The sequence below is a fragment of the Pezoporus flaviventris genome, unplaced genomic scaffold (genome assembly GCF_033815535.1).
Source record: "Pezoporus flaviventris isolate CSIRO_AGI_PZ_B2104156 unplaced genomic scaffold, CSIRO_AGI_Pfla_v1 ptg000009l, whole genome shotgun sequence".
Classification (NCBI taxonomy): Eukaryota; Metazoa; Chordata; class Aves; order Psittaciformes; family Psittacidae; genus Pezoporus; species Pezoporus flaviventris.
This window is the reverse complement of record NW_026892557.1, coordinates 4,306,205-4,331,229: the sequence shown is the minus strand read 5'-3', so window position 1 is coordinate 4,331,229 and position 25,025 is coordinate 4,306,205. Positions and strand designations below refer to the sequence as shown.

The following is a 25,025-nucleotide window of genomic DNA, read 5'->3' as shown; positions in this document are numbered from 1 at the left end:
CAATGAGCAGGGGTAGGAGGGGATCTCTTACTGCAGCTTGTCCTGCAGCTTTGGCCACCGTCCCCGTGCCTGCTGAGCTCCTGAGCTTCACCTTAAAGTATTCTGCAAACCCACTGGGGTATAAGCCAGGAAGGGATCCCAGTTTGATGGCCCCTCCAGAGACCCCCAAATAACCACCAGACAGAGCTTGGCAACATTTTCTCTTGGTTTTTATATAAAAAGAAGTCAAAATCAAACCAAAGCCATTTCCATCAGCACCCCCCTTTCCTGAGCCATTCCACAGCAACCTCCACCAAGGCACCCTGCAAGCCCCAAGCATGAACTGATGAGCAGCTCGTTTCCATTCCAGCTAGGAAGAATTAACATAAAACTCAAGAAAACAGTGATCCTCTTTGGTATATAACAACAGGGTAAGTTATACCACAAAGCTCGAGTAGGAACCATTTCCAAAATGGTCACGTCTAAAATAGCATTAGCTAGCCAGACTTTATCCCCCTTTGGAGAATTCCCCTACAAGCAGCTCCTACCGGCGCCGACATCCCAGCTATGGCCCATAAAAGCAGGCAAGGATCTGGAGCTCTAAAGCCCTGGGTAAGCCCAGCAGCCGCCGTCCTTTCCCCACCCAAAACGCTGGGATCCCTGCAGGATGGCGGCAGCCCGGCAGGAGAGGAAGCAGCGCGATTTGGAAGCGGGAAGAGGGAACAGAGGCGGTGGGAACAGCGGCTCCCGAATCCGCAGCAGCAGCCGAGGGAGGAGGGAGCAGGACCCGATCTCCTGCCACGTTTCGGAAGTGCTTGGAAGGGCTCTCCCTGTGAGCGCCGATGCCTGGGATGGAACCGGCCGGTGCCGCCGCGCTGGGTCCCCAGCAGGCAGAGGGCAGCTCCCTGTGCCCGAGGAGCCAGAGCCAGCTCCTGCACTCACCCCAGCAACAGCTTGCGGAATGGGGCCTAGAGAGATTAACGCCGTGCCACCAGCTCGCGAGGTCAGGAAGCTTTAAAACGGGATTATGTCGCAGGAAGGACCTGCTGCCCAGAGCCTTTCCTGCATGGGGAGGGCAGAGCTGCGCCCGGAGGCATTCCAGTACAATTCCGCGGGCAGGAGGGCTCCGTTCTCTTTAGGGTCGCTACAGGCTAAGTTATCTGGAAGATCCCTGAATGTGCAACAAAGGACTGATCTCGAGGAGAACGCAGGAGCTTGTGATCATGTATTGACCCGCAGCCCCTCGCCAGCTCCTTCTGGGCAGCCGGCATTTGCCATCAGGCTGCTCCCAGCGCCGGTGCCACGCGTCCTCCCTCGCCCCGCGGCGCCTGGAGCCCAGCGTCCGCTCTGCCAGGCTGGTTTTCACCCGCATTACAGCTCCACTTTGACTCCTTTAATAAAAGGGAGACCCGATGGCACCTTCCTTTTGTACTCCAGGTACTCTTCTCCAAAGAAGTGGATGAGGGTGATCTCCTCCTCCTCGATCCGCTCCCGGAAGAAGCGCCAGGATGCCAGGGCATAGCCCACCACGCAGATGGGGTTGCAGAGCAGCACCTGCCAACAGACAGCACCGTTGTCACCGCCAGAGAAACCAGGGCTGCCCCCGTACCCACACACTGAGCAGTTCACCCTCTGGCCAGGACTCTTAGATAGAGTTTTCTTTGCTGTCCAGCATAAGAATGGTGTTTGGGAGGGGTAAAGTTGAGCCTCACTGCTCACAGGAGGCATTTTGGCCCTAGGGGTACAAGGGAAGTCTGGACACCAGCTATAGGCAAGCAGAAGATCACACCCCGAGCTTTCAATGGTGTTCTACCTCAAACCCTGGCCTTACCATCCCTGCATATTCCACACATAAAATCAAGGAGATGGGGTCCTCCCAGAGATCACTGCTATGTGCTGGTGGGAGCCAGATCACCCCTGCTGCTGACCACCAGCGGTCTGCATCCCTTTAGGGGTGTGGGGCAGCATTAAGAAGGAAAACCCAGGTTGTAAGACGAGAGTATCTGAGTGCGCTGTATACAGTACCTGTGTTCCAATACTCCAGTAAAACCATCCCACATAGGATGGGTGCCGGAACCACCCGTAGACCCCGCTGGTCACCAGAGTATGAGTATCTGACTTCTCGTTCTGCACAATGTGGTTGAAGTTGGAGCCGGCCGTGAGCATGGCTGCTTTCCTCAGGCAGTCCCCGAAGATCACCATCAGCAGCCCCACAGTGCTCAGCCAGGTGATCTGCTTCAGCTCTGCAAGGCAACGAGGACGGGTCACAACGGGGCTGCACTGATCATGGTCGTGATGCATGGGGTGGGGTGGGCTTTTCCCCAGATCCTAAAGCATGACAACGGGTAAAACACAGCCAGTGTTCCGTGTGCTGCCACCCCAACACCAAAACAAATAGCAGCAGGAGCTCCTGGCACGGATTCACCCCAACACAGAGTCCGTACGACCTAAAGGGAGCATGGCTCTCCAGTGTGGAGTCAAGATGTGCTCAATATGGATACAGGAATCTACAGCTGTTATGAAGCAGGGAAGGAGAACACCTCCCCTCTCCCAGGCAAAAGGAAGCACTGCAGATTGACCAAGGTTTTGTTGATCTGAATTTATTCCAGGTCAAAAGAAGGCACTCAGATATAACTGGAGCACCCTTGTTTGTACCACCGAAGCGGCTTGAAGTGTGCAGGTGGAAAACCCACTACATGGCAAAGACAGCCTTACACGTGAGAGCACGGGGGGGCTCCCTTTGCCCTCCCAGGACCAACACTGGCTTTAAGCACACAGATCAAGGCTGCAGCAAATCCCGGCCCTGCTGTCAGCACGGCTCAGCTAAGCAGGGCTCGCGTGGCTACCAGGCACACGGGTCCGTGCAGGCAGGAGGGTGGGGGGCTCGGAGGGACACAGGGACCGACCTGGGAACAGGATCTTCTCCAGCGTGAACTCCACCCAGGAGGAGAGGGCGGCCAGGTTGTACTCGAAGCTGTGGTTGAGCAGGAAGGAGTCCAGCGAGAGGCTGCGGGGGTTGTTGATGGCCGTCACCAGGTACTCGGAGTAGTGGAACAGGGACAGGGAGCACATGTACCTGCAGCGAGCAAGGAGGCAGCGCTGTGCCGGGCCCCGGCACGGCCGCGCCGGGCCCCGCCGCCGCTCCGCCCGCCCCTTACCAGCCGAAGTGCCGCCAGGCGGAGCGGCCGGCGCTCAGCAGCAGCCCGCAGCCGAAGGCGAAGCCCAGGAAGCAGGCCCGGACGGCGATCTGCGGGCACACGGAAGGAGAAGGGAGAAAGAGACGGAGAGGAAGCCCCGCCGCGGCCTACCCCCGGCGCCCGCCCCGGTCCCCCCGCACCTTGTAGAGCGGCCGCGGGTAGAGCAGCAGCAGCGCGGCGTTGACCCCCGCGCCGTGCAGCGCTATGGCCATGCGGCCCCGCAGCCCCGGCGAGCCCAGCAGCGCGGCGGGGGAGCCCAGCGCCGCGGGCAGCGCCGACACCGAGGCGCCCAGCAGGAACGCGGCCAGGCTGGCGCGGGCCTCCCGGCCCAGCCGGCCCCGCCACCCCGCCGCCGCCGCCATCATGGCGGCGCCCGCTCCGCCCCGCGTCGCCGGGGAAACGGGGCCCCGCCCCGCGCGCATGGGCAGTGGGAGCCGGCGCGGGGCTCGCGGGGGGCTCGGCCGCCGGTAACAGCGAGCAGGGGCGGTGACAGCCGCGGGGAGCGGCGCCGGAGCCGAGTCCCGGGCCTCCGAGCAGCCCCGGGTGGGTGCAGCGCTGCGGTGCCTGCGCCGTGATCCCCGTTAAAGCGGGCAGGTCCATGAGGAGCCAGCTTAGGGACACCCGGGGAAGCGGCACAACGCTTTGGAATCGAGCTCCTAAACCCAACTGCTGCTTCTCAACCCACCCCCCCCCCAAAGGAACACCCATTTCATTCCAGTCAGCAACAACAGACTTTATTTATGCCACAGGTTTCCTTAAATAAGTTAGATGTGCACAGAGAAACTACCTAGAGATGTCAACGAAACGGTCCCAGACATTCCATACGACCCCGGGGCGCGTTCCTCGTCCCAAGGATCGTACGTAAGAAGCTTTGGTTCAGGATGTACCGGCACGTTTAACACAGCATCACACAGACTCGCGGCCTCGCGCGTCCCTCACACCACCGCGCGCCTCCGTCTCGCTCCGGCACGGGGAAAAGGGACCTTCTCCAGTGGGATTCAACAGTGGGAGCAGCTCCAGAGGTGAATGGCGAGCGATGGGAAAGGCTCCCAGGGCGCGCTGAAGCCACCTAAAAGCACAAGGTCTACGGCGCTAAACCGATGAGCGGCGAAGCAGCGGCACGGCCGCGGCGGCTCCAGCGGCAGGCAAAGGGCGCGAGGCCCGGCGCGGACACGACACGAACAGGAACCGTGGCTGCGGGGCGCGGGGCGGGATGGGTCACTGCAGGGCAGCCTGCTGCAGCTGCGCCTGCCGCTTGGCCTTGGTCTGCAGGTACCTGCCCTTGCCTTCCTCGAAGCGCCGCTTCTCATCCTCCGTCTCCGTCTGAGGGGGACAGAAAGAGAGCAAAGGCACCGGCGTGAGCTGCCCCGTGGCCACGCGGCAGCCCCACTGTCGTGGGAAGCACCGTGCTCTGCGCAACGCGTGTCGTTGCAGGTACCGCGCTCCTACACAGAGCAGGAGGAGACCTGCACGGGGTGAAATATCCATGAAGAGCCCCCAGCGCCGCGCCAAAACCCTGCTGGGATCGGCAGAGCTAAAAATAGGCTGGAGTGGGGACACCACGGGGAGAGGAACCCCGTTGCTGCGCAGGGTCCCCTCCCGTGTGTGGCACAGGAAGCTGCAGAGCCTGCACGGTGCCTGTCCTCACCCACGGGAAAGGAAAAAACTCTGGCAAGTTTCATAGGAAATGGGTGTAAAAATAGCAAAAGCAAACCCAACCAACCCTAAGGCTCCTTCACACATGTTTTTGTGCTGATTAATTCAAGGGAAGAGGATTTGTTGGGCAGAACTGGCTGGGCTCTGCCCCGGCGCAGCAGGAGCAGGGCTGGTCCCACTGGCTCGCAGCCCACTGCAGAGAGCTCTTACCAGCAGCTGCGGGACGGGCAGGGGCTTCCCCTCCTTGCTCAAGGAGACGTAGGTGAAGAAGGCGCTGACGGCTCGGTACCGCTCCCGAGCCTCGTCCACGAACGGGTCTGCATCCACAAAGACCTCGATTTCCATGGATTTATTGCTTGTGAAGGTCATGCGCCCCGAAATGGTGATGACGCTGCCTGCGAAGCGCGGAGGGGAAGGTCAGGCAGGAGGGCTCTGCTTCTGCGCAGGGGAAGGGAGCAAGGGGGCCCCTGGGCTTTCTGCTTAAGCCTTGAGCTGGGCTTCTCCGCACAAGGACAAGTCTAACAGGGAATAATTTCTGTGCCAGTGTGAGCACCCAAGGGAGCCGGGATGTGGCACTGCAGGAGAGCAAAGTGCCCACCGCCACCCTGGTACCTTTCTTGATCTTCTCATGGAAGTTGATGGCATCCACGGAGGCGGTGACGATGTTGGTCTTGCAGTGACGGGCGGCCACAATCCCCGCGACCTCGTCCATGAGCTTCATAGTGACACCTGGGGGGAACAGAGGGTTCTGCCTCAGGGAAGCCGATGGTTTCTTTGTGGAAACCTCATCTTCCCAAGGCAAGAGCAGTCACGCAAACTTCCTGCTTGGAAAAAGCTCCCAGAAATTGTTTGTTTGCTTCTGAAAGGACACGGTTACATGAAGAGCAGCATCCAGCATCATCCCGGCCCTTGGCAAATGCGCCTCTCCCTGGCTCACACCACACACCCTGCCCAGGCCATGGGTGCTGCCAGCCAAGAGGAAACTGGGCAGTGCGAGCCAAGAAGAAATAGCTCCAGCAAATCGCAGTCACTGTGCATGGGTGTTCATAGTCCCAGATTTGTAACTTAAGAAACGGTGACAAAACTGTAGGATTCATGGTTTGAGCACCCATTTTCAGAGCCTTTTTTCAGCATTGATAAAGTTGAAGCTTTGGTCTCAGCTGAAGCAAAGCTGAACTTTACAGACGGTGGAAGGGCCTTCTGTCCTCCCGAAAACACAGAGACAACAAAGTCACTCTCAGACCATGCTTCTGCTCAGGGGATGAGCCAGGGCACACACTGGAGGGGGCAGCGCTCACTCACCCCCATGCACGAAGCCCAGCAGCGTGCAGTCGGAAGGTCCCACCAGATGGATCAGGCTGGACTGGCTGTAGCCAACGGTGTGCGGCTCTGGGTGGGGGAAAGAGAGTAAAGCAGAGGTCAGAGCTGCTTGGTCAGCACCCGTATGGCCCCATCTTCAACCGTCTGAAGGAAGAAAACGTGGAGCTAGCTTGTGCAAAGCTGAAGCATGTTTAAACCAGCGTTTAAATGGAAGCTGGCAAGTTCCAAGAGCAGACTATTCACCACTCGATGGGCTGCCACCTCCCTCTGATGCTCACCCACCAATCTTATTGCAGCTCAGCTCTTTTCTTCTTTCAAGTAGCCCATGGCTGTATGCTTTCCCTCCTCCCCAAACCTGCTGCTTAGTGGCATCTCCAAGGAGCCACGTTTCCCCCTTGGCATAGCCCCCCAGCCCTGGCACACGCGGGTGACATCTGACTTGCCACTAAATCCATCCGACAGAGATCACACTGACTGCCAGCAGGGGAAAACTGCTCTCAGTGCCTGCATCTTCTGTCTAGCGAGAGATGCTGAAGGTGCTTAGTGCAGGAAAACCAGCAGCGCTGCGGAGCCTTACCTTTCGTCTGCCTGTCTGTGAGCAGGGAGAACAGAGGGGAAAAAAGCATTTGAGCAACTTTCATCCCACATCACCCTCCCGATGATCCCCACAAGCCACCACCTCTCCACCTCTGCCCAAGGATCCGTGTTGTGGAAGAGAGCATCCCACTCACCAACCAGCAGGGTCACAGCCCACCCAGCTCCCCCCTCCACACTCCCATCACTGATGCACTGTTTCAGAGCACACGCGCAGCCACACGTGCCCAGGGATGGCTGGACTTGCCTCAGGGACCAGTTCATCCTCCCAGCACAGGCCGTGCACCGCCTGCGGTACCTGGATTGATGATGGGGAAGATCACATCTCCATTTCTCTGCTTCGTTTCCAGCCGATCCAGCTTTTGCTCCTCATAACGCTTCTTCCCCTCCTCCTCCTGCTCCTTTCTTGCATACTGGAAGGAAAAGCTGGTAAGAACTCACACGCTGGGGTTGGAAAAGCCACCGGCACTGCCGGGAGTGCCAATGGGGCCAGGGTAGCTCCGGTTTCCAATGACCAACACAAGCTGTCCTACCTGGATGGGGGGAACCTCAACGACCTTGTTCACGTTCTTCAGGGACAGCGGCACATACCACAGCGTCGCCTTGTTTGTCACCTTCTTTGCCCCTGGAGGAGAGGTGGCAAAGGGTGACTGTGCCAACACCAGCAGCGCTTCTACCACCGGCACTGCTGTGGTACAGGGCTGGCCATACCCTGGCGATGCTACTGTCACTGGGCAGGCCCCTGCCCTGATGGGCTCTGGCTCACAACGGATGTGACAATGCGCTTTTGGGAAGGCGTCCTGGCAATTTGAGCCGGTTGCCACAGCAACAGCAGGAAAAGGGCCTTGTTCAGACCAAAGGCTTCCACGAGCTGCAAATTAGGCAGGAGGGGCCCGCAGGGATTCACTGTTCTTCCCTAAAAGCCATCAATGGAGCTGCAGTCCCCAGGGACCAGCCTGGCTGCCCCTTCCCTGCGACGCCCACAGCCCTCTCAATAAGCACAGAGCATCTCCCTCTGCCCAATGCTGCCGGAGGACGGGATCACCACCGTGAGCTCTGGGCTCATCGCCGTTATTCCCAGAGCTTTGGGACAGGGCTCCCAGCAGCCACTCACCTGTGAGAATGTTTTCGGACATGACATTGACCTGGACCTCCACCGAGTGCCGGGAGGTGTAGGTGATCTCAGCGCTGACGTTGGCCACCTCGCCGATGCACACCGGGGAGAGGAAGTCCGTCCGCTCCACCCGCGCCAGCGCGGCTACGCAGGGCTCCTGCGGACGTGGGACAGTGAGGGTAGGACCGCAGCCGTGCCGCTGGGGCCGGCCAGCGCCGCATGTGGCTCCAGCATTTCAACCTCCGCCTTATCAGCCCATGGCCATGTTTCCTTCCCCGCCCATAACTGACACCAAGCTGCTTCCAACTTGCCCTTCATGGCTGTTAAAGTATTACCAGCAGCATCGTTTCTGCTCGCAAAACGATTTCAGTGGGATGATCCTGGAAACCATGGCCATGCTCCAGCGGCAGCTGTGGTCTGCACTCAGGAGCAAATGCTTCCAGTGCAGGAGGGGAAATGGGAAGGCCCCCAGACCCCTGAGGCACAGCAGGGGGGTCAGAGAGTCACTGAGCAGGAGGCTGGCACCAACTCACCCCATCCTGGGAGTTGCAGTGGCGGGTGCTGATGATGGCTCCTGCCTCCTCGATCATCTTCAGGATGATTCCCCCATGGACATTCCCAGCAAAGTTGGCATCATCCGGTCGCATGATTCTGCCAGGGGAGAGACATGGGAGTTCACAGCCTGCTACCTGCCCCTGACCAGGGTCAGCCACCCATAGGCACTGCCATGGCCCTACCGGATGAGCTGCTGGGCCATCTCACCACGCTGATGCCAGCAACGTCACCGGCACACTGCCTGCACGTGGCTTCCTGCAAGCGGCAGCGGAAACTGCCCTAAATTACTGCTGGGACTGGAAGGAAGCATCACTCCTGTGCCGGGGGCAGCTGGCTTGGCCAGGACAACAGCATCCCAGCAGCAGCAGCTTTTGCCAGCATCAAATAATCAAGCAAAGGAGGAAAGGAGAGACACAATGATTATGGGGCAATGGCTGCGTGTGGGCCTAGACAGGACCCACGCCTTGGCATGAGGAAGCCGCAGCAGGAAAAGGCAGAAAAACCGGGACACACCCTGCCCAGCTCACACGCAATGGGGCGAGAGAGCAGCGCTGCTTCGCTGTGCCTGATGCAGGCAGCGTCTCCCGCACAGGCAGCGATGCTGGTGCCGGCAGCGTGGACCAGCGCAGGCAGTGATGCTGATGCCGGCAGCAGCGCAGGCAGTGATGCTGATGCCGGCAGCGTGACCAGCGCAGGCCGGATGCAGGCAGCACCGCCGGTAGCATCCCGGTTACAGAGGCCGGCCCCGCCCGCAGTCCCCCCAGCCCTGCCCTGCCCGGCCCTCCCGGTGCCCCGGGGCCGTACCTGGAGACCTGGATGGCGGCCGGGCCCGGGCCCGCGGCCCCCCGCTCCGACATGGCGGCACCGGCGCCCCGCCCGCAAAGGCGCTGCGGCAGCACCGCGCCCGGCCGCGCCCCGCCCGGCTGGGGACACGCCTACCGCGAAGCCCCATTGGCCAGCAGCGCTGGCCACGCCCCCGAGCCGGCAGGGTGGGCGGGGTCAGCGGAAGCGGCGCGGGGCGGAGCGCCGGTGGCCACCGGTCGGGGGTGTCCCGTGGGGCTGTGGCCCCGGTGCATGGATGGGGATGGACGGAGCGGGCTGGCAGGGACGGAGGGGAAGGGAGTCCCAGGGGGAAAGGGGTGTCCAGGAGCTATCGCCTTATGGAACAGGGCAACGGCAGCGCCCGACGGGGACGTAGCGCTCCACCGCCCCGGTACCGGTTCCGGTACCGCCTTTATTTGCCGGCGGGGCGGGCCTGGACGGGAGGGGCGGGCTCGTCGCTGTCCGCTGTGCTGAACGCGCGGTGCTGCCGCTGTCCGCGGTGCTGATGCGGGGCAGCCCCAACCCGCCCGCGCTGCTCGTAACCGGTAATCGCCGCCGCTGCCCGTCGTCGGTTCCCGCGGGGCCGGCTCCCCCGCGGCAGGACGAGGCAGCTCACCCCGGCCAGCGCTCTTCCGCTCCCCCCAGTGCTGCCGGGTCAGCAGGCACACGTCGGGGCGGCGGATGGAGACACTCGTGGGGCAAGAGGGGAGCAGCTCCCCAGGGCCGTGGAGGGCAGTGGCGGCAACCGGGCACGGGCCGCTCTTGAGCTCCTCGGGCCAGTCCCGGTCCCAGCTGCAGCGCAGCAAAAAGCGACCGCCCTGGGCAGCGGGCGGAGAGCTCCGGTCAGCGGGCAGCCGTCGGGCGGGGCGGGCGGAGGGGCGGCCCCGGGCAAGGAGGAGGAGGAGGTGGAGCCGGCGGGGCCGGGGGGCGGCGGGGCTGGAGCGCCGCGCAGTGCCAAGCGGCGGCCGGGCCGGCGGGGCCCGCTCCGGTGCCGTCGGGGCCGGGATGGCGCTGGAGCGGGCGCTGCTGGCGGCGCGTCTGGGAGACGTGGAGGCGCTCCGGGGGCTGCGGGCGGCCGGGCTGCTGCGGCCGGGGCTGCGGGACGCGCTGGGCGCCTCCCCCGCGCACCACGCCGCCCGCGCCGGCCGCCTCGCCTGCCTGCGCTTCCTGGCGGCTGAGGCCGCTCTGCGCGGGGACGCGCGGGCCCGCAACGGGGCCACACCGGCCCACGACGCCGCCGCCACCGGCAACCTGGCCTGTCTGCAGTGGCTGCTCACGCAGGGGGGCTGCGGCGTGCAGGTGCGAGCGGGGCGCGGGGGGGGCGGCGGGGGGACACCGGCGGCGACGGGAACCGGGGCGACTTTCCCCGGCCCCTCCTGGGCGGGGCGGAGGGGGGAGTCACGGCCAGCACCGGGCCCGGAGAGCCTCCAGTGGCCCCGGCGGGGCTGAGCCCCGAGGGGCGCACAGAGCCTCCCTCCCGGGGTTACACAACGGCGGGACCGGGGCGGTAAGCGGCTTGTCCGGGGCCGGCCGAGAGCTGAGGACATGTGATGGGCTGGAGGAAGAGGAGGTGGCAGAGGGGCCGGGGATTAATCGGGAAGGACGGGGTCAGCAGTCTTGGGCAGGCTCCGGTCGGCTGCACAATGGGGTTCTGCAGTGCGTTCCCACAGGCCGGGGCTGCTCCACACCGGCGGAACAAGGGGGCTTTGCCCACTCCTTGCTGGTTGCAGCCAGCACGCTTGCCCCATGGTCCTGTCCCTGCGCGGCCAGGATCTCCACCGCAGCCAGCCCACCCTGCCGGGGCCAGCTCCTCTGGTTGACGCCCAGCGGCCCGTCACACTCTGCCTTGCCGAAGGGCTCAGGTCCCGGGTGCCAAAAGCCACCCCGCTTCCTCCCGTAGGATACAGACAACTCCGGTGCCACCATCCTACACCTGGCAGCCCGCTTCGGTCACCACGAGGTGATCGAGTGGCTCCTCCGCTTCGGAGGCAGCGACCCCACAGCAGCCACCAACACGGGAGCGCTGCCCGTCCACTACGCCGCGGCCAAAGGGGATTTCCCTTCCCTGCGACTCCTCTTGGGACACTGCCCCAGGTAACGGCCCCCGCTGCCAGCAAAAAGGGGCAAGCAGGGGCGCGGGTCCCCACTGCTGCCCCATCCCTCCCTCCGGCCGCCGGGCAAGGAGCCAGCCCCGGGGACAAACAGCGCAGCCACCCGCATCACGCAGCTCCAAGGGCAACGCAGCGTTATCAGCGCAGGCAGTCAGCCTCACCTTCTTTATGGCCCTGAGAGAAAGGGCGAGGAGGAGAGCGGGGAGCGCTGGCAGAAATACTGCTGCCGGCCGCGGTGCTGCTGGCTCGGGGCGATAACACAGCCGCCTTTGTCCGCGCGTTATGTAAATGGATTGGGCTGCCCGCCGGGGAGAGGCCGCTCCCCGCGCCGGACCCGACCTTTCCGCCCGCCCGCTGCCGCGGGCATCGCTGGCCGTGAATCGTCCTCCCCGCTTCGCCTCCCGACGGTGCCCCCCGGGTGCGCGGCACAGCAGCCCCCCGGGCACAGGGTGCCAAGCCTGGCCGCGGGGCCGCGGCGGGGATTAGGTGGCCCCTAATCCAATTTGCTGCTGCGGGGGGCAGAGGCCGCTAGAAATAACCCCCAGCCCCGGGGCCCACGCTGCTGCCCCACACCGTGCCCAGCAGGCTGAAAGGATGCGGATGCCAGGGGGTTACACGGCACCCCCATATCCACAGGGTCCCAAATATGCAAGATATGAACTGGGGCTCAGGACCCCTCTGTCCCTGTGGTACACGATGTCAGCCCCCCATCCTTCCCACCAGACAGAGCCCATTGCAGGGGCCCTATATCCCCATGGCACTCACCAACACCACCACAGCCTCCCCAGCCCCGGCTCTTTATCCCCTTCCCCAGGTGTGTCAGCTCAGGCCCAGCACCTGGGTGGGGGGCAGTTAACCCCCCATGGCCCACAGCCCAGCCCCAGCCCAACCACAGCTCCTGCTCGGTGCCTGCTGCATTGGCCCCGGTGAGCGCGGTGCTGGCGTTGGCTTTCACTCTTCTTGCTGGGGTTGCTCTGCTGCCGTTGACGCCTTCCCCCTGAATTATTTAGGGCTGGCCCCGCTCCCGGCCCCGTGCCCGCCCGGAGGCTCCGTTACAGCCACGAAATCCAATCCCCGGGAGCCGCGGTGGGATGCTGGCACTTCCAGCCCACCCTAGCACCGGCCTGTGGGATCCCCGGCAGCCGGTGGCCCCAGTGTGGGGTCGAGGCCATCTGGCAAAGCAGTTTACCAGCGCTTGTCCAAGAGGCTTAACCCCTTCCCGATTAGTGGGAAACGGGACCCAGGGGCTGAACATGTGCCTATGCCCCCATAGCTCCCTGTACCCCAACCCAGCCTCCATCACGCCAGCACTGGCCCTTGCTTGTGCTAGCCTGGTGCTGTGGCACGGTGGGAAGGCAGCGCTGACCACGGCCTGTCTCACATTTACAGGGATCAATTATTAAGGGCCCATGATCACTGCGATAACAGAGCAGAGTATTTATTGCTCTTCCTCTTTTAAATATTCAACAGGGGTTTTTATGGGGCGCTTAACGAAACAGCTTCCTGCACGGCAGGGATGCAGAGTATGGGTGGGTGGGATGCAGGGTTGTAGGATATAGGCTGTGCGATTTGGGATGTGCAGTTCAGGACCGGGAGCAGAAGGGGGATGCTGGGGCCTGTCAGTGTGGTGCAGGTCAGTGTGGTGCGGGTCAGCGTGGTGTGGGTCAGCGTGGTGCAGGTCAGCCTTTCCCTGTTGGCTGCCCAGCAGCCAGTGCTCCCTAAGCTGCTTATTTAAGAACAGGGCTAAACTGCAGTGCCCAAAAAGAGCCGGAGGAAGGAGCTTAGCCTAAGCAGGCTGATTAACTTAGTGACCTCCTGCCGCAGTTGCCGCTGCTGTGCGGGGACTCAGTGGGGAGCTGTGGGGTGGGTTGTTCCCAATCCACACTGCATGAACCCAGCCAGCATCCCCTCTGTGCTCCTGTGTGTCCCTGTGTCCCATATAACCCCATGTCCCTGTGTCCCACATGGCCTCTGCACCCTGTACCCTGGTCCCAGTGCAGTGGCCACAGGTGACAGTCCCTGTGCCCCGCTTGCAGCACGCTGAGTGCCCAGACCAAGACGGGGGCCACCCCGCTGTACCTCGCCTGCCAGGAGGGCCACCTGGAGATCATCCAGTACCTGGTGCAGGACTGCGGGGCCGATCCCCACGCACGCGCCCACGACGGCATGACCCCGCTGCACGCTGCCGCACAGATGGGCCATAACACCGTCATCGTCTGGCTGGTAAGAGCCGGGCACGGTGGGGTGATACAGCACAACAGCAGGGCCTGCGGTGCTCAGCACCGGTGCTCGACCCAACACCGCGCAGATGAGCTTCACGACGGTGAGCCTGTCGGAGCGGGACGCCGAAGGCGCCACGGCCATGCACTTCGCCGCCAGCCGCGGCCATGCCAAAGTGCTGAGCTGGCTGCTGCTGCACGGCGGGGAGATCACCGCGGACAGCTGGGGCGGCACGCCACTGCATGATGCCGCCGAGAACGGCGAGCTGGAGGTGGGTGCTGGTGACCGGCGTGGTGCTGGAGCAGGTGGGGGGGAGGGAGGAGCCACCCTCCAGCCCCACCATGTGCCCCCACTCTCCCCAGTGCTGCCAGATCCTGGTGGTGAACGGCGCCGACCTCAGCATCCGCGACCAGGATGGCTACACAGCGGCTGACCTTGCCGACTACAATGGCCACAGCCACTGCGCGCAGTACCTGCGCACTGTGGAGAACATGGTACGGGGGTGCCCTGGGGCTGAGCACATGGGGAGCACCATTGCTCCCACCCTGTGCCTGACCATGGGGCTGTGCCGGCAGAGCGTGGAGCACCGCGTGCTGTCGCGGGACCCCTCGGCGGACGGGGAGTGCCGGCAGCCGGACTCGGGCATGTCCTCACCCAACACCACGGCGTCGGCACCCCAGGCGCGCTTCGAGGTGGGCTCCCCCACCAGCACCCTCTCCAACTACGACTCCTGCCACTCCAGCCAGTCCAGCACCGGCGACAAGAGGGGCGGCCCCCCGAGGGCCCCCGCCTCCCGTGAGTGCTGGGCCGTGGGGCGCAGGGCGGGGGGCACGGGGCCAGCCCCTCCCTGACCCCCTGCCCTGCGCAGGGGTGCCCGAGCCGGCGCTGGCGGACATGCAGGCGTACATGGACATGCTGGACCCCGAGACGCGGCCGCGGGGACGGGGGCCCGCAGGGGAGGGTCCCCCCCCACCGCCGCCCCCCACATTCCCCCCCCCCCCCCCACCACCCCCCGGGTACCCCGCTCCCACGCCCCCCGCCGCGCCCCACACCGCTGACATCTACGTGCGGGCCAAGAACAACCTGCGGCACGTGGAGAGCCAGGCGCTGCGCCGAGAGGTACGGCTGCTGCTGGCCACACAGCTCAGGGGCCGTGCCACCGGGCACCCGTCCCCATGGCGAGCCATCAGCTCATGATGGCACCGGAGGGGACATTGCCCATTGAGGCCATGTGCCCGCGATGCTGGCACACACCGGGGTGCCCAGCGATGCTCCAGCACGGCACTGGGGGCCCCGCTCCATCGCGGTGCCAGGCTGGCGGCACCATGCAGCCGCGCCCATGAGGCCCGGGCAATGCCGCCGGCACCGTGCTGGGCGTGCGCAGCCACGCAGGCTGCAACCCGAGCGGCCGGCTCCGGTGTCCCGGTGCTGCGGGTGTCGGGTGGCACAGCCGGCACTGCCAGCAGCTGAGAGCGCTCAGCCAGGTGGGCACAGGTAAGAGGGGTGCAGCCCCCAGGGCTGGGGGGGCAGTGGGGTGAAGGGGGCTTGCGGGTGTCCTGACCCCCAACCATGGCTCTTGGCACCCCACCGGTGGCAGGAACCTGTTGTGTGGCCATGGCCAGGGTTCTGGCATAGCCCAGAGCTAAAGGGGACAGGGGCATATGGGGCAGGGGGCTCGGCAGAGTGCTGTTTAGGCTCAGGACCCCATTGTACCCATTGTGCGTGGCCCTCGCTCAGCACTTAATGAGTGGCCCCAACCGCAGCTGCCCTGAGGAGATGCCAGCTCGGTGCTGGAGTGGCACAGGCACCCCATGCAATGGGGCTGGGCAGTGCAGACCCCACATTAAACCGCGGCTGGGGCTGCTACGGCAGGAGCCAGGCTTGGCACCGTGCCCGCGGCAGCCAGAGCAGGAAGCGCTGAGATGGCGCTTGTTGACTTGATGCTGGTGGCGAGCACCGTGCGAGTGCTGCGGGCGGAGATGGCGCATGGGGAAATGCAAATAGCAGGGCCCCCGGCATGGGGCACGGGGCCGTGCTGCCGCAGCACCATAAACCATGGAGCGGGTACAGCCGCTGCAGCGCAGCCCTGCAGCAAAGCCGCTGCGGTATGTGCCGGGGTGAGCCGGGGCTGCGCTGCCGGAGCGCCCTGTTCAGAGGGAGGTTTGGCACCAGGCCCTGGCCCTGCAGGGGATTAGCTCCCGATAATCCACAGGGCCGGGGCTTGGCACTCCTGTTCCCACGGGGTTATCCCAGGGGAGGCTCCTGGGCACAGGCTGGGGTGGGGGTCACAGTGCCAGGCACATGTTGCCAGCCTGGTGCACAGCCCCGAGTGCAGCCTTGTGCCAAGGGGACCCTCAGGGCATGCGCCTGCCGTCGCCCCAGCCTGGCATCTGCCCCATGGCCCCACTGTGCCGTGGCTCTGCCCCATGGCCGTGCCTGTGTTAAGCCACGCTCCCCATTGCAGTTGGCATCACGTGAGAGCAGCCCCGAGGGCCTGCGCAGGGTCGACTCCAGCCGGCGGTCGAGGAACTTTGGCAAGCAGCCGAGCACCGGTGACTACTACAAGCACCTGGGGCACGGTGCAGCCGAGCAGCCCGGGCCCCGGCGAATGGCGCACAGTGAGGAGGTGAGAGCTGGGCCCTGTGCCACGAGCCTGCGTGTGGCTCAGTACCACCGGCACCGCGCGACGCCTGCCCCTGCTCTCCTCCAGGCATCGCCCATCTCAGCAGACACCATGCGCAATGGGGAGAGCAAGCCCGGTGCCGAGCTGCCGCCACCACCGCCACCGCCACCACTGCCCGATGCCGCCTGCCCCACGGCTCCACCACCACCAGCGATGGCCGAGACCCCCGCCGGCGCGCGCCGCTCATCCTCCTCCACGGGAAGTAAGTGGCAGGGATCCCGGGAGGCGATCCCGGGCACTGTCCCATCGGCTGCACCGCGGCACCGGCACATCTCCTCCTGCGGCACCGCAGCCGCGCAGCTCCTGACGGCCTCTCTGTCCTTCTCTCCTCCGGTGTCGGCGCGGGGGCCCCCCTGCCCACCCGCCCCTGCCTGCTCTCACTGCTGGCCGCTTCTCTTCTCTCTTGTCTCACGGTGGCCAAATCCTTCCTCTGCCGCGCGCCCTGCGCCGCCTCTCTGCTTCTCCCCCTAGGAGGAAAGGCGCTCAGGCAGATGAAGAGTAAGTACCGCAGCCCTGCCACCTCCTGCTCAGGGGTGCCAGAGGGGCCAAGCTGGCACCGTCCCATGCCAGAGCCATGGGACATTGATGACCAATGGGTCCAGGAACTGCCGGCAGCGCCGGGGCCCACTGAGCCCTTGCCACGGCATCGCCAGGAGATGCCATGCGGCTCCCGAGCGACGGCGCGGGGCTGCCGAAGCCGCTGGTCAGGGCTGGCAGCACCGGGGCCCCGCACACAGAGAGCCTTTGTTCACGCTCAGCCGGCCGGCGTGACCCCGCCACGTGAGCACCGGCCGCTCCCCCACGCTTTATTAGCGCCGGCTCCCGGGGCCGCGGGGTCTCGGCAGCGCTGGATGGCAGCGCCCGCAGCACCCACAGCCCTCCGAGTGGGGCGAGCCGCTGGCACCGGGGAGGGGGCTCTGCCTTGGCACAGCACCATGGGCCGTTAGGGACCCGCTCATGGCTGGCACGGACGGTGGGTGCTCATGGGGTGTGGGCATTGCTGGCGGCGCTGCTGTGCTCCGGTGCTGTGCAGCCATGGGGATGGCATGGGGCTGGTGCAGGGTGCCGGTGCGTTGCTGCTGGGGGCTGTAGGGTGTCCAGTTCCCCAGCGAGGCAGCACGGGTCTGTCCTACCGTGCTGGACCAGCCATGGACTGGTCCTTCCACAGGCAGGTCACCGCTCTTGCAGTTGGGGGGATGAGGGATGCTGCTCTGATGGGGCTCCCAGGGGGTCCCAGTTGTGGGGAGCAATCAGCCAACCACCCCTGTGCCCTGCCAGCCTGCAGTGCACTCAGGGCATCAGGGGCTGCCGGCAGCTGGGCTCTTATTACCCACCCTGCGTCCCACCAGGCACCAAGTCCTTCAACATGATGTCCCCCACCGGTGACAACTCGGAGCTGCTGGCCGAGATCAAGGCTGGGAAGAGCCTCAAGCCAACGCCACAGAGCAAAGGCTTCACCACCGTCTTCTCCGGCAGCGGCCAGGCAGGGGCCAACGTAGGTGGTGGCGATGACAGGGGTGCCGGCGGCGTGGTGCGGTGTGGCTGGGTGGCACCTACCACTGGGCTCTATTTCTCCACAGGCAGAGTCGCCGGTGTCCTCCCCATCACCCACCAGGACGCCCACCCCACCGGCCACCCCTGAGGCCACCGGGCCACCGCGCTGCCTGGCAGGCAGCTCACCGGAGCCAGTGCTCAATGGGAGCTCGCCGGTGCCGGTGGCAGGCGCTGGGGCAGCGGTGGAGGCGGAGGCACTGGTGCCGAGCCACGATGAGCAGGGCCGGCCCATTCCCGAGTGGAAGCGGCAGGTGATGGTGCGCAAGCTGCAGCTCCGCATGCAGGAGGAAGAGGAGCAGCGCCGCAAGGTAAGGGGGGCCCTGGGTGCCGGGGTGGCGAGCACGGCGCGGGCACGGCCCAGCACCTCCAGACCTGGTGTCACGGTGTGCGTGGCATCACCTCCAGCTCCAAGGCAGGGACCACCTCAGACGCATGCAGGGGCATCGCGCCCCAGGGTGGCGGTGGCGTGAGGCGCATATGGCGCAGCCTCAAGAGCCCCTTTGCCCTCTCTCCCGCCGCAGCCCGGGAGCCGCTCGCCGCCCCCGTGCCGGCCCGGGCCGCCGGGACCCGCCGGGCAGCCGATGCGGGAGGAGGATGTGCGGCACGTGGAGCGGCGGCTGGGGAGCCTGCGGGTGATGCAGGAGGCACGGCCGGGGCCGCTGCTGCCCGGGCGGCTGGAGCAGGAGCTGGGGCCGCTCCTGCCGCGCCACACGGCCCCGGCGCCCCGGGATGCTCCTGCCCATCAGGATGTGCCCGCTTGGGGACTTGGGGCGGGGAGCAGCCCCGGCACCCTGCGCGATGCCCAGCGCGAGATCCGGGGCTGCGGTGTGTCCGTCCGCAGCCTCAAAGCCAACTACGAGGGGCCGGGGGGGGGCCCTGCGCCCCTCCCCAGGGTCACCAAGCGCAAGCGCTCGCAGCCCCCCGGCAGCACCCGCCGGCCCGTCCTGGAGGAGGAGTACGGGGCCGGGGCACCGCGGCAGAGCAGCCCGCGGGAGCGCGCCGAGGCGCGCAAGGAACGCGCCGTCTGCCTCTTCCTGGAGCACTGGAGGAAGCGGGTGCTGGCGGCGGTGCCCGGCGAGGAGCGGCTGCAGTGGCCGGGGGGGCGGCGGCGGGCGGCGGGGAGGCTGCTGGCCCGTTGGAGGAGCATCGCCCGCCGTGTGCCGGGGCGGCAGATCCGGCGGCTGAGCCGCGCCACGGTGCTGTACTGGCCCCAGCACTTCCTGCCCCACGTCGGCGGCTCGCCCGTGCCCCACGACAGCCTCCCCCTCGACCTCTTCATGCTGGGCTACTTCCAGCTGCTGGAGATGCCGCTGAGCCCCGAGGAGCGGCGCTTCCGCCACCTCCTCTGCTACGAGATGTTTGACCGCCTGGGCAGCCACAGCTGGCACCGCGTGCGCCGCTTCCACCGCGCCGCGCTGGAGAGGGTCGAGGCCGGACACCGCTGCTGGTGCGACGGCTTTGAGGACCTGGTGCACGAGTTCTTTGGGGACAGCCCCGCCATGCCCGTACCGCCAGGGGAAGGGGCCGCAGCGCCGGCACCAGTGCCGGAGCTGGGCGAGTTCAGCGAGGAGGATGTCTGTCGCTTCATCGACCGCAGCTTCTCCTTCTGGAAGGAGAAGGAGGTGGAGATGTCCGACACCTGAGCCCGGCGGGATGCGGCGGGCGGTGTGTGGCACGGGGCTGGCTGCGAGCGGGTGCCGGCGGCGGCAGGACCCGGTGCTTGGGTTCAGCCCAGCGGAGGGCTCGGTACTGGTTTGCGCTGGGCGCAGGCTGAGGTTGCGGTGTGCCGCTTGCTGTGGTGCTGTGTTGTGCGGGGACGCAGCGCCGGGGCTGCTCTCCCCTCGGGAGTGGTGTTTGCGGTGCCGGGGCGGTGTGAGCCCCCCGCGTGTCAGTGCAATAAAGCTGTGGTGTGCTGCGAAGGGCTGGCCACGCCGCGCGCTCCTTCCTCCTCCCCGCGATGGCAAAGACCGGTAGCGAGGGGCAGCGCCGATGAGCGGTGCCGTGTGCCGGGTGATGCTGCTGCCCCGTGGCGCCGATGGTGAGGGTGGGCTGCCGGCAGCGCCGGTAACACGGGTGTCTGTTGCAGGAGCAGGAGGAGGAGGCGCGCCTGGCCAGCATGCCGGCCTGGAGGAGGGACATCCTGCGCAAGAAGCTGGAGGAGGAGAGGTGAGCCGGGGCCGGGGGATGCAGCACGGGGTGGCTGCACCCATGGCTCCGCTAACTCTGCTCTTCCCTTTGCCTTCGCAGGGAGCAGAAACGGTGAGTGCCACAAGCCCCTTCCCTGGGTGGGCAGGTGGGCACGGTGGCTGCGGCGGCTCTGGTGACCGTGGCACCCCGTGCCCTCCGCTGCCGAGCAGGAAAGAGCAGGAGAAGCTGAAGCGGGAGGAGGAGGAGAAGGAGAAGGAGCAGTCGGAAAAGCTAAGGACTCTCGGGTACGATGAGACAAAGCTGGCACCCTGGCAGCGGCAGATCATCCTCAAGAAGGGGGACATAGCCAAGCACTAGCCACGCCATGCCGTGCCCTGGCTCTTCGTGGTGGGAGGAGGCCAGCAGGTCCCACCATGGACCAGGATGCCCTCGGCACCCTCCTCCCGCCGCAGACGGCTCCATAGCCCGACCCGGAGGAGCCCCTGCTGCCATCCATAGCCCCGTCCCACTGCCACCAGCCCACAGCCACCCCGTGCTGCCCTGTGCACAGCGAGCTGCCGTGGCACAGGGCACCCGGCTCCTTGTGTGCCGCCCGGCATGACCATGGCCCCGGGTCGGCTGCGCTGCCGGCTCCCCGCTGGCACAGCTCGCCGCTGCGGCTGCAGCATCTTCGGCTCCAGTCCTGCCCCTCCCACCTCCGGAGCTGCTCCAGGCCGGCTCCCGGCTCCCCTCGCCCCGGCCCGCCTGCCTTCCCAGCCATTAAACCAATAAACCCCGCCAGCAGTGCCCCGCGCCTTCCTAGGGCTGCCCACGCCACCCCCTGCCCGCACCGCGCTGCCCATCACCCTCAACACCCCATCACCAGCATCACCCGCGGTGATGACCCTGACCGGCGGATGGAGAACGTGCCACTTTATTGGGGTGGGGGCACGTGCCGCCAGCTGCGGGCGGCCTCGAGAACTATCCCATGGGTTCAAAGGGGCTCGATGCCCGCTCATCCCGCGAGGGGCCCGGCAGCCGGTGTGCGGGGTCCCCTCTGGCCCCGTGAGCAGGGGGATATAAATAGGGGGGGCCGGCGGGCAGGAAGGGGACATAAACTGACATAAAATGTCTACACGGCATAAGTAACAATACTTAGGGGTATGGCTCGGCTGAGGCACCTCCCTCTGATGGGGCGCAGCACCAGGGGTCAGGGTCCCATTGACAGGCTCCGGCGCAGCGCCTCGGCACAGCCGGCCAGCTCCATGCGCTCCAGGGCGGCGAAGATGCGGTCCAGCGTAGCGCTGGTCTGTTGGCACCAGCGCTTCAACATCTCGTACTGCTGGTCACGGATGTGAGCCACCTCCAGCTCCACCAGCTCAATATCTGCCTCCCGCAGCTCCAGCACCCGCATGAACTCCTTCCAGCGCCGCACTGGCACTGCGTCAATGACGGCATAGAGCTGGCTGCCCTGCATCAGGGCGCTGCGGGGCTCCGGAGGGGCAGAGGGCTCCAGCTCACCGGGCTGTCCCCGCAGTAGTGCCTCGCATTCGGGGCTCTGCCTTGCCACGCCGCTGGCATGCTCCAGCGCTGGTGGGGAGTGTGGCTGGGTCCAGAACTGGCTGTCCCCCCCCTGGGCACTGACCTGGCACTGCGGCGTGGCCACAGGGCCGGATATTGGGGTGAGGGGGCTGCCTGCTGGGGTGCTGTGCCGGAGACGCTTCCTCTTGTGGTAGATACCGAGGGCACCCAGGAAGAGGGGCCCTGTGAGTGCCAGCAGGATGTACTCCAGCCCTGAGCCTGCAAGGAGGAGCAGGAGCATCACTATCAGCCAGCCGGTGCAGCGTCCCCTGCACCATCACCACCCTGGCACTGCCAAACCCGCACCTTGGTCCCCGGTGACGCCGCACACCCGCTGGCACTCCTTGCCGCACGTCTCGGGGATGCTCCTGCAAGGAGAGGGGAGCCATAGGCACCGTGCTGTACCACGCATACCATGGGAGTGTCAGCACTTACGTGTGGCACGGCCGGCACTCACTGCCCTCGGCGTAGAAGTTGGGTTTGCAGTCACCGCAGACGGTGTCCTGCGCCTCCGAGCCTGGGGAGAGGGTGGGTGTCAGGGCCAGAGATGGCAGTGCCAGCGGGAGCATGGCACAGCCTCAGGGCACTCACAGGGCCGCTGGACGAGCCGCCCGGCGCAGGGCTCGCACTGCTGGCATGAGAATTCACTGCAGGCACTGTTGTGGCACTGGCGGAAGTGGCCGGTCTCGCAGCCGCAGACGACGTTGCTGGTGGCTGAGCAGTTGGTCTGCACGGTCTGGAAAGCTGTGGGAAACAGGCAGCGAGTGGCATGGTGCGGCACAGAGCCATGCAGCATGGCGCAGCGTGGCACAGCGTGGCACAGCATGGCACAGCATGGCACAGCGTGGCACAGCATGGCACAGCATGGCGCAGCGTGGCACAGCGTGGCACAGCATGGCGCAGCGTGTCACAGCGTGGCACGGCACAGCACAGCACAGGCTCACTTTGGTGGTCGCACTCGTAGCAAGCCTGGCACTCGGTGAGAGTGTTGGGCTGGGTGAGGAAGGTGCCGGCGGGGCAGGAGGTGCAGACGGTGTCGTTGCCACTGCTGGAGCAGGGGGTGCTCAGGAACTTCCCTGTGGGGGCAATGAGGTGACAACGAGCATGACTGTGTAGGGCCACAGTCCCAGCGTGCCACAGCCGCGCTGTGCTGGCCAGGCAGCTCTCACCTGCAGGACACTGAGTACAGCACTGGCGAACTGCCTCGACCCAGTTCATGCCGAGGGGGCAGCGGGGTTTGGTGATGTGCCTCTGCAGCCGCACCGGCACCCGCTGCCCCCATGGCAGGGCGCAGTCCCGGCAACCTGGGGGCTGCGATTCACTTGCTGCGAGCCACAGCGCTGCCAGGATCACCTGTGGGCAAGGAGAGGGTCGGGACTCAGGGAATCGGGGGACCTTGGCTGATGGAGCCAGAGCCGAGCCTGCCCGGCGCTGCTCTGTGCGGGGCGGGACGGCTGCAGCCCCGTGCCCCGGAGCAGTGCGGGTGTGGGGCCGGGAATGCCCCGCAGTATCCCCTGCGCTGAGCTTTCCCCCCCGCTTCCTGCTGCCCCCGCGGGGCACGCACACTGCAGGGTATATCGCACCACCCCTGTGCATGGAGGCTGCCGCCGGGTGCCCGCCGGGTGCTGAGGGCCGGATGCTCAGCACGGGGTTAACGCTGACGTTCCTGGGGTTTATCTCCCCGCAGAGGAGGCGATTTCCTCCCCAGGAGGAAGCCGTGCCCGGCTCACGCTCACCCCGATGCTATCGCTCCTCGTACGTGCTTTCAAAGTAGGTCACGGCTCCCCCGCTCCGGGGGCACCGGCGCTGCAGGCAGGGGAGCCCCGGCTGGGGGCCAGGGGGTGTCCGCGCCAGCACCCCCAGTGCTGGGGCCAGGGAATTCCTCGCCGGGGGCTGGATTTCCCAGCGCCGATGGCACCGATTGCGGCAGCTGAGTCATCCCAGTACGAACAGCAGAGGGGCAGGAGGGCTGCTGGGTTACAGTAAATATCTGGCTCGTTCCCCATCGCCTCCGTTCATTCTCTGGTGAGCTTTGGTGGTGGGAGACGTCAAGCAAAAGGAAGATGGGCAGAAAACCAGGGCTGAGCTGCCCCAGGCAGAGGCCACTTTCTCGACGGAGTTGGAGAAGAGCTGCTCCTGTCATGTGTCTCATTGTTTTTCATGCCCAAATGGTGCCTGGGAGGTGGGTGACATTCCTCTGGCCAAGCTGCCAGCCACCAGAGACGGGTTTGTGTTGAAAGGGACCTTAAAGCTCCTCCAGCTCCAACCCCTGCCACGGGCAGGGACCCCTTCCACTGGAGCAGCTTGCTCCAAGCCCCTGTGTCCAGCCTGGCCTTGAGCACTGCCAGGGATGGGGCAGCCACAGCTTCTCTGGGCACCCTGTGCCAGCACCTCACCCTTTTCATCCTCCCACCCCTTTTCAGCTTCACACTCCCCTGCCCCAGGGCACCGGTTGCTGCACCCAGGGGAGCCACAGTGAGGGTGACGAAGGAGTGCCCGTGCCAGCACCCCCAGCGCTGGGGTGAGGGGTGGGCCCGGGGCCAGGGGATTCTTTGCCGGGGGCAGGATTTCCCAGTGCCGACGGCCCCGATTGCGGCAGCTGAATCATTTTCCATTAAACCCACGGGCAGACTGAAACCCGTGCGCGCTGCGGTGCTGCCAGCACGTCGAGGCGGCTGCCATGGCCCCGGCTGCCATCGGCACCTCTGAGTCACCACCGGAGCTCCGACGTTCCCCTGGGTGCCCTGCCGCGCGCAGGTGCTGCCGCATTCCCAAGCACGGGAGCGGGTGCCCGGAGGCAGGAGCCACTGCAGGCACAGGAGCCACCACCCCATCCTGTGCCGCGCAAACACCATCCCTGCCCGTAGTGCAGCCCTGGTGCAGCCCCCGCTTCTGGTGCCTGTGTGCCAGCACCAGCCCTGGCTGTCGGCGCAGGCAGCCCCTATGGCTGTGCCCTCTCTGCAGCCCTGTGTCCAAAGCCACAGCTCCCATGGCTGTGCCTGCCATCTGCACGGGCATGGCAGACCCCAGCGCCAGGCAGTGCAGCAAGCACTTGGCACGCTCAGCACTGTGCTCATCCGATACCCACCCTGCTCTACATCACCCCAACCAGTGCCATGGGCCGGGCACGGCCGCACTCACCCAGCCTGCGCCCGGGCAGCAGCGCTTCATCCTTGCAGGTGACGCGGTTGGGTCATGCCTGGCAGTGAGCGCGGTGCAGGGGGTGCAGCGGGGTGTCGGGGCAGCTCAGCACCCAGGCAGGGGGCCCCAGCACCCCATGGCCGCCGCCAGCAGCGCGCAGTGAGTGAGCACCAGCCCTCCCCACGCAGGCTTTTACCGCGGCCGCGCAGGAGGAAATGCTTTTTTGGAAACACGTCCAAGGGGTGCAAACCACCCGACGGGAGCGCCGGGGGTGGGAGGGACCTGCCCGCCCCGGCACAGGCCGCCGCCTCCCTCCCTGCTGGCACAGACCCAGTGTGGCCGGGGGGGGGGGGGGGCAGGGCAGCAGTGCT

General features: G+C 65.8%; 4 protein-coding genes across 8 annotated transcripts; 1 reads left to right on the top strand and 3 right to left on the bottom strand.

Moving 5' to 3' along the window:
* Positions 1-195: 195 nt before the first annotated feature.
* Positions 196-3,541, bottom strand: ICMT (isoprenylcysteine carboxyl methyltransferase). The gene is made up of 5 exons (XM_061450364.1): positions 3,317-3,541; positions 3,138-3,226; positions 2,886-3,055; positions 2,005-2,222; positions 196-1,533 (listed from the first exon to the last, which is right to left on the bottom strand). The coding sequence occupies exons 1-5, from the start codon at positions 3,539-3,541 to the stop codon at positions 1,351-1,353; spliced, it is 885 nt and encodes a 294-aa protein (XP_061306348.1). The 3' UTR covers positions 196-1,350.
* A 342-nt stretch (positions 3,542-3,883) lies between these two features.
* Positions 3,884-9,329, bottom strand: ACOT7 (acyl-CoA thioesterase 7). Of its 2 annotated transcripts, none has more exons than XM_061450362.1 (10): positions 9,220-9,329; positions 8,394-8,511; positions 7,861-8,017; positions 7,280-7,371; positions 7,045-7,159; positions 6,730-6,744; positions 6,135-6,221; positions 5,445-5,561; positions 5,043-5,227; positions 3,884-4,499 (listed from the first exon to the last, which is right to left on the bottom strand). In XM_061450362.1, exons 1-10 carry the CDS (start codon positions 9,270-9,272, stop codon positions 4,395-4,397), a joined length of 1,044 nt encoding a protein of 347 aa, XP_061306346.1. In that variant the 5' UTR covers positions 9,273-9,329; the 3' UTR covers positions 3,884-4,394. The 2 variants fall into 2 exon arrangements, with proteins under 2 accessions (XP_061306346.1, XP_061306347.1); XM_061450363.1 differs by lacking the exon at positions 9,220-9,329 and adding an exon at positions 8,598-8,632.
* A 913-nt stretch (positions 9,330-10,242) lies between these two features.
* ESPN (espin) lies at positions 10,243-20,729 on the top strand. 3 transcript variants are annotated; one of them, XM_061450358.1, is made up of 15 exons: positions 10,243-10,536; positions 11,138-11,331; positions 13,385-13,571; positions 13,657-13,839; positions 13,931-14,062; positions 14,144-14,363; positions 14,437-14,687; positions 16,033-16,194; positions 16,279-16,453; positions 16,723-16,749; positions 17,601-17,746; positions 17,832-18,113; positions 19,892-19,971; positions 20,053-20,064; positions 20,163-20,729. In XM_061450358.1, exons 1-15 carry the CDS (start codon positions 10,243-10,245, stop codon positions 20,308-20,310), a joined length of 2,493 nt encoding a protein of 830 aa, XP_061306342.1. In that variant the 3' UTR covers positions 20,311-20,729. The 3 variants fall into 3 exon arrangements, with proteins under 3 accessions (XP_061306342.1, XP_061306343.1, XP_061306341.1); XM_061450359.1 differs by lacking the exon at positions 16,723-16,749; XM_061450357.1 differs by lacking the exon at positions 16,723-16,749 and having other exon boundaries at positions 16,033-16,453.
* Positions 20,730-20,850: 121 nt separating this feature from the next.
* Positions 20,851-25,016, bottom strand: TNFRSF25 (TNF receptor superfamily member 25). Of its 2 annotated transcripts, XM_061450361.1 has the most exons (7): positions 24,655-25,010; positions 22,683-22,866; positions 22,458-22,589; positions 22,105-22,257; positions 21,949-22,030; positions 21,820-21,881; positions 20,851-21,732 (listed from the first exon to the last, which is right to left on the bottom strand). In XM_061450361.1, exons 1-7 carry the CDS (start codon positions 24,682-24,684, stop codon positions 21,143-21,145), a joined length of 1,233 nt encoding a protein of 410 aa, XP_061306345.1. In that variant the 5' UTR covers positions 24,685-25,010; the 3' UTR covers positions 20,851-21,142. The 2 variants fall into 2 exon arrangements, with proteins under 2 accessions (XP_061306345.1, XP_061306344.1); XM_061450360.1 differs by having other exon boundaries at positions 22,458-22,866; positions 24,655-25,016.
* Positions 25,017-25,025: the final 9 nt, after the last annotated feature.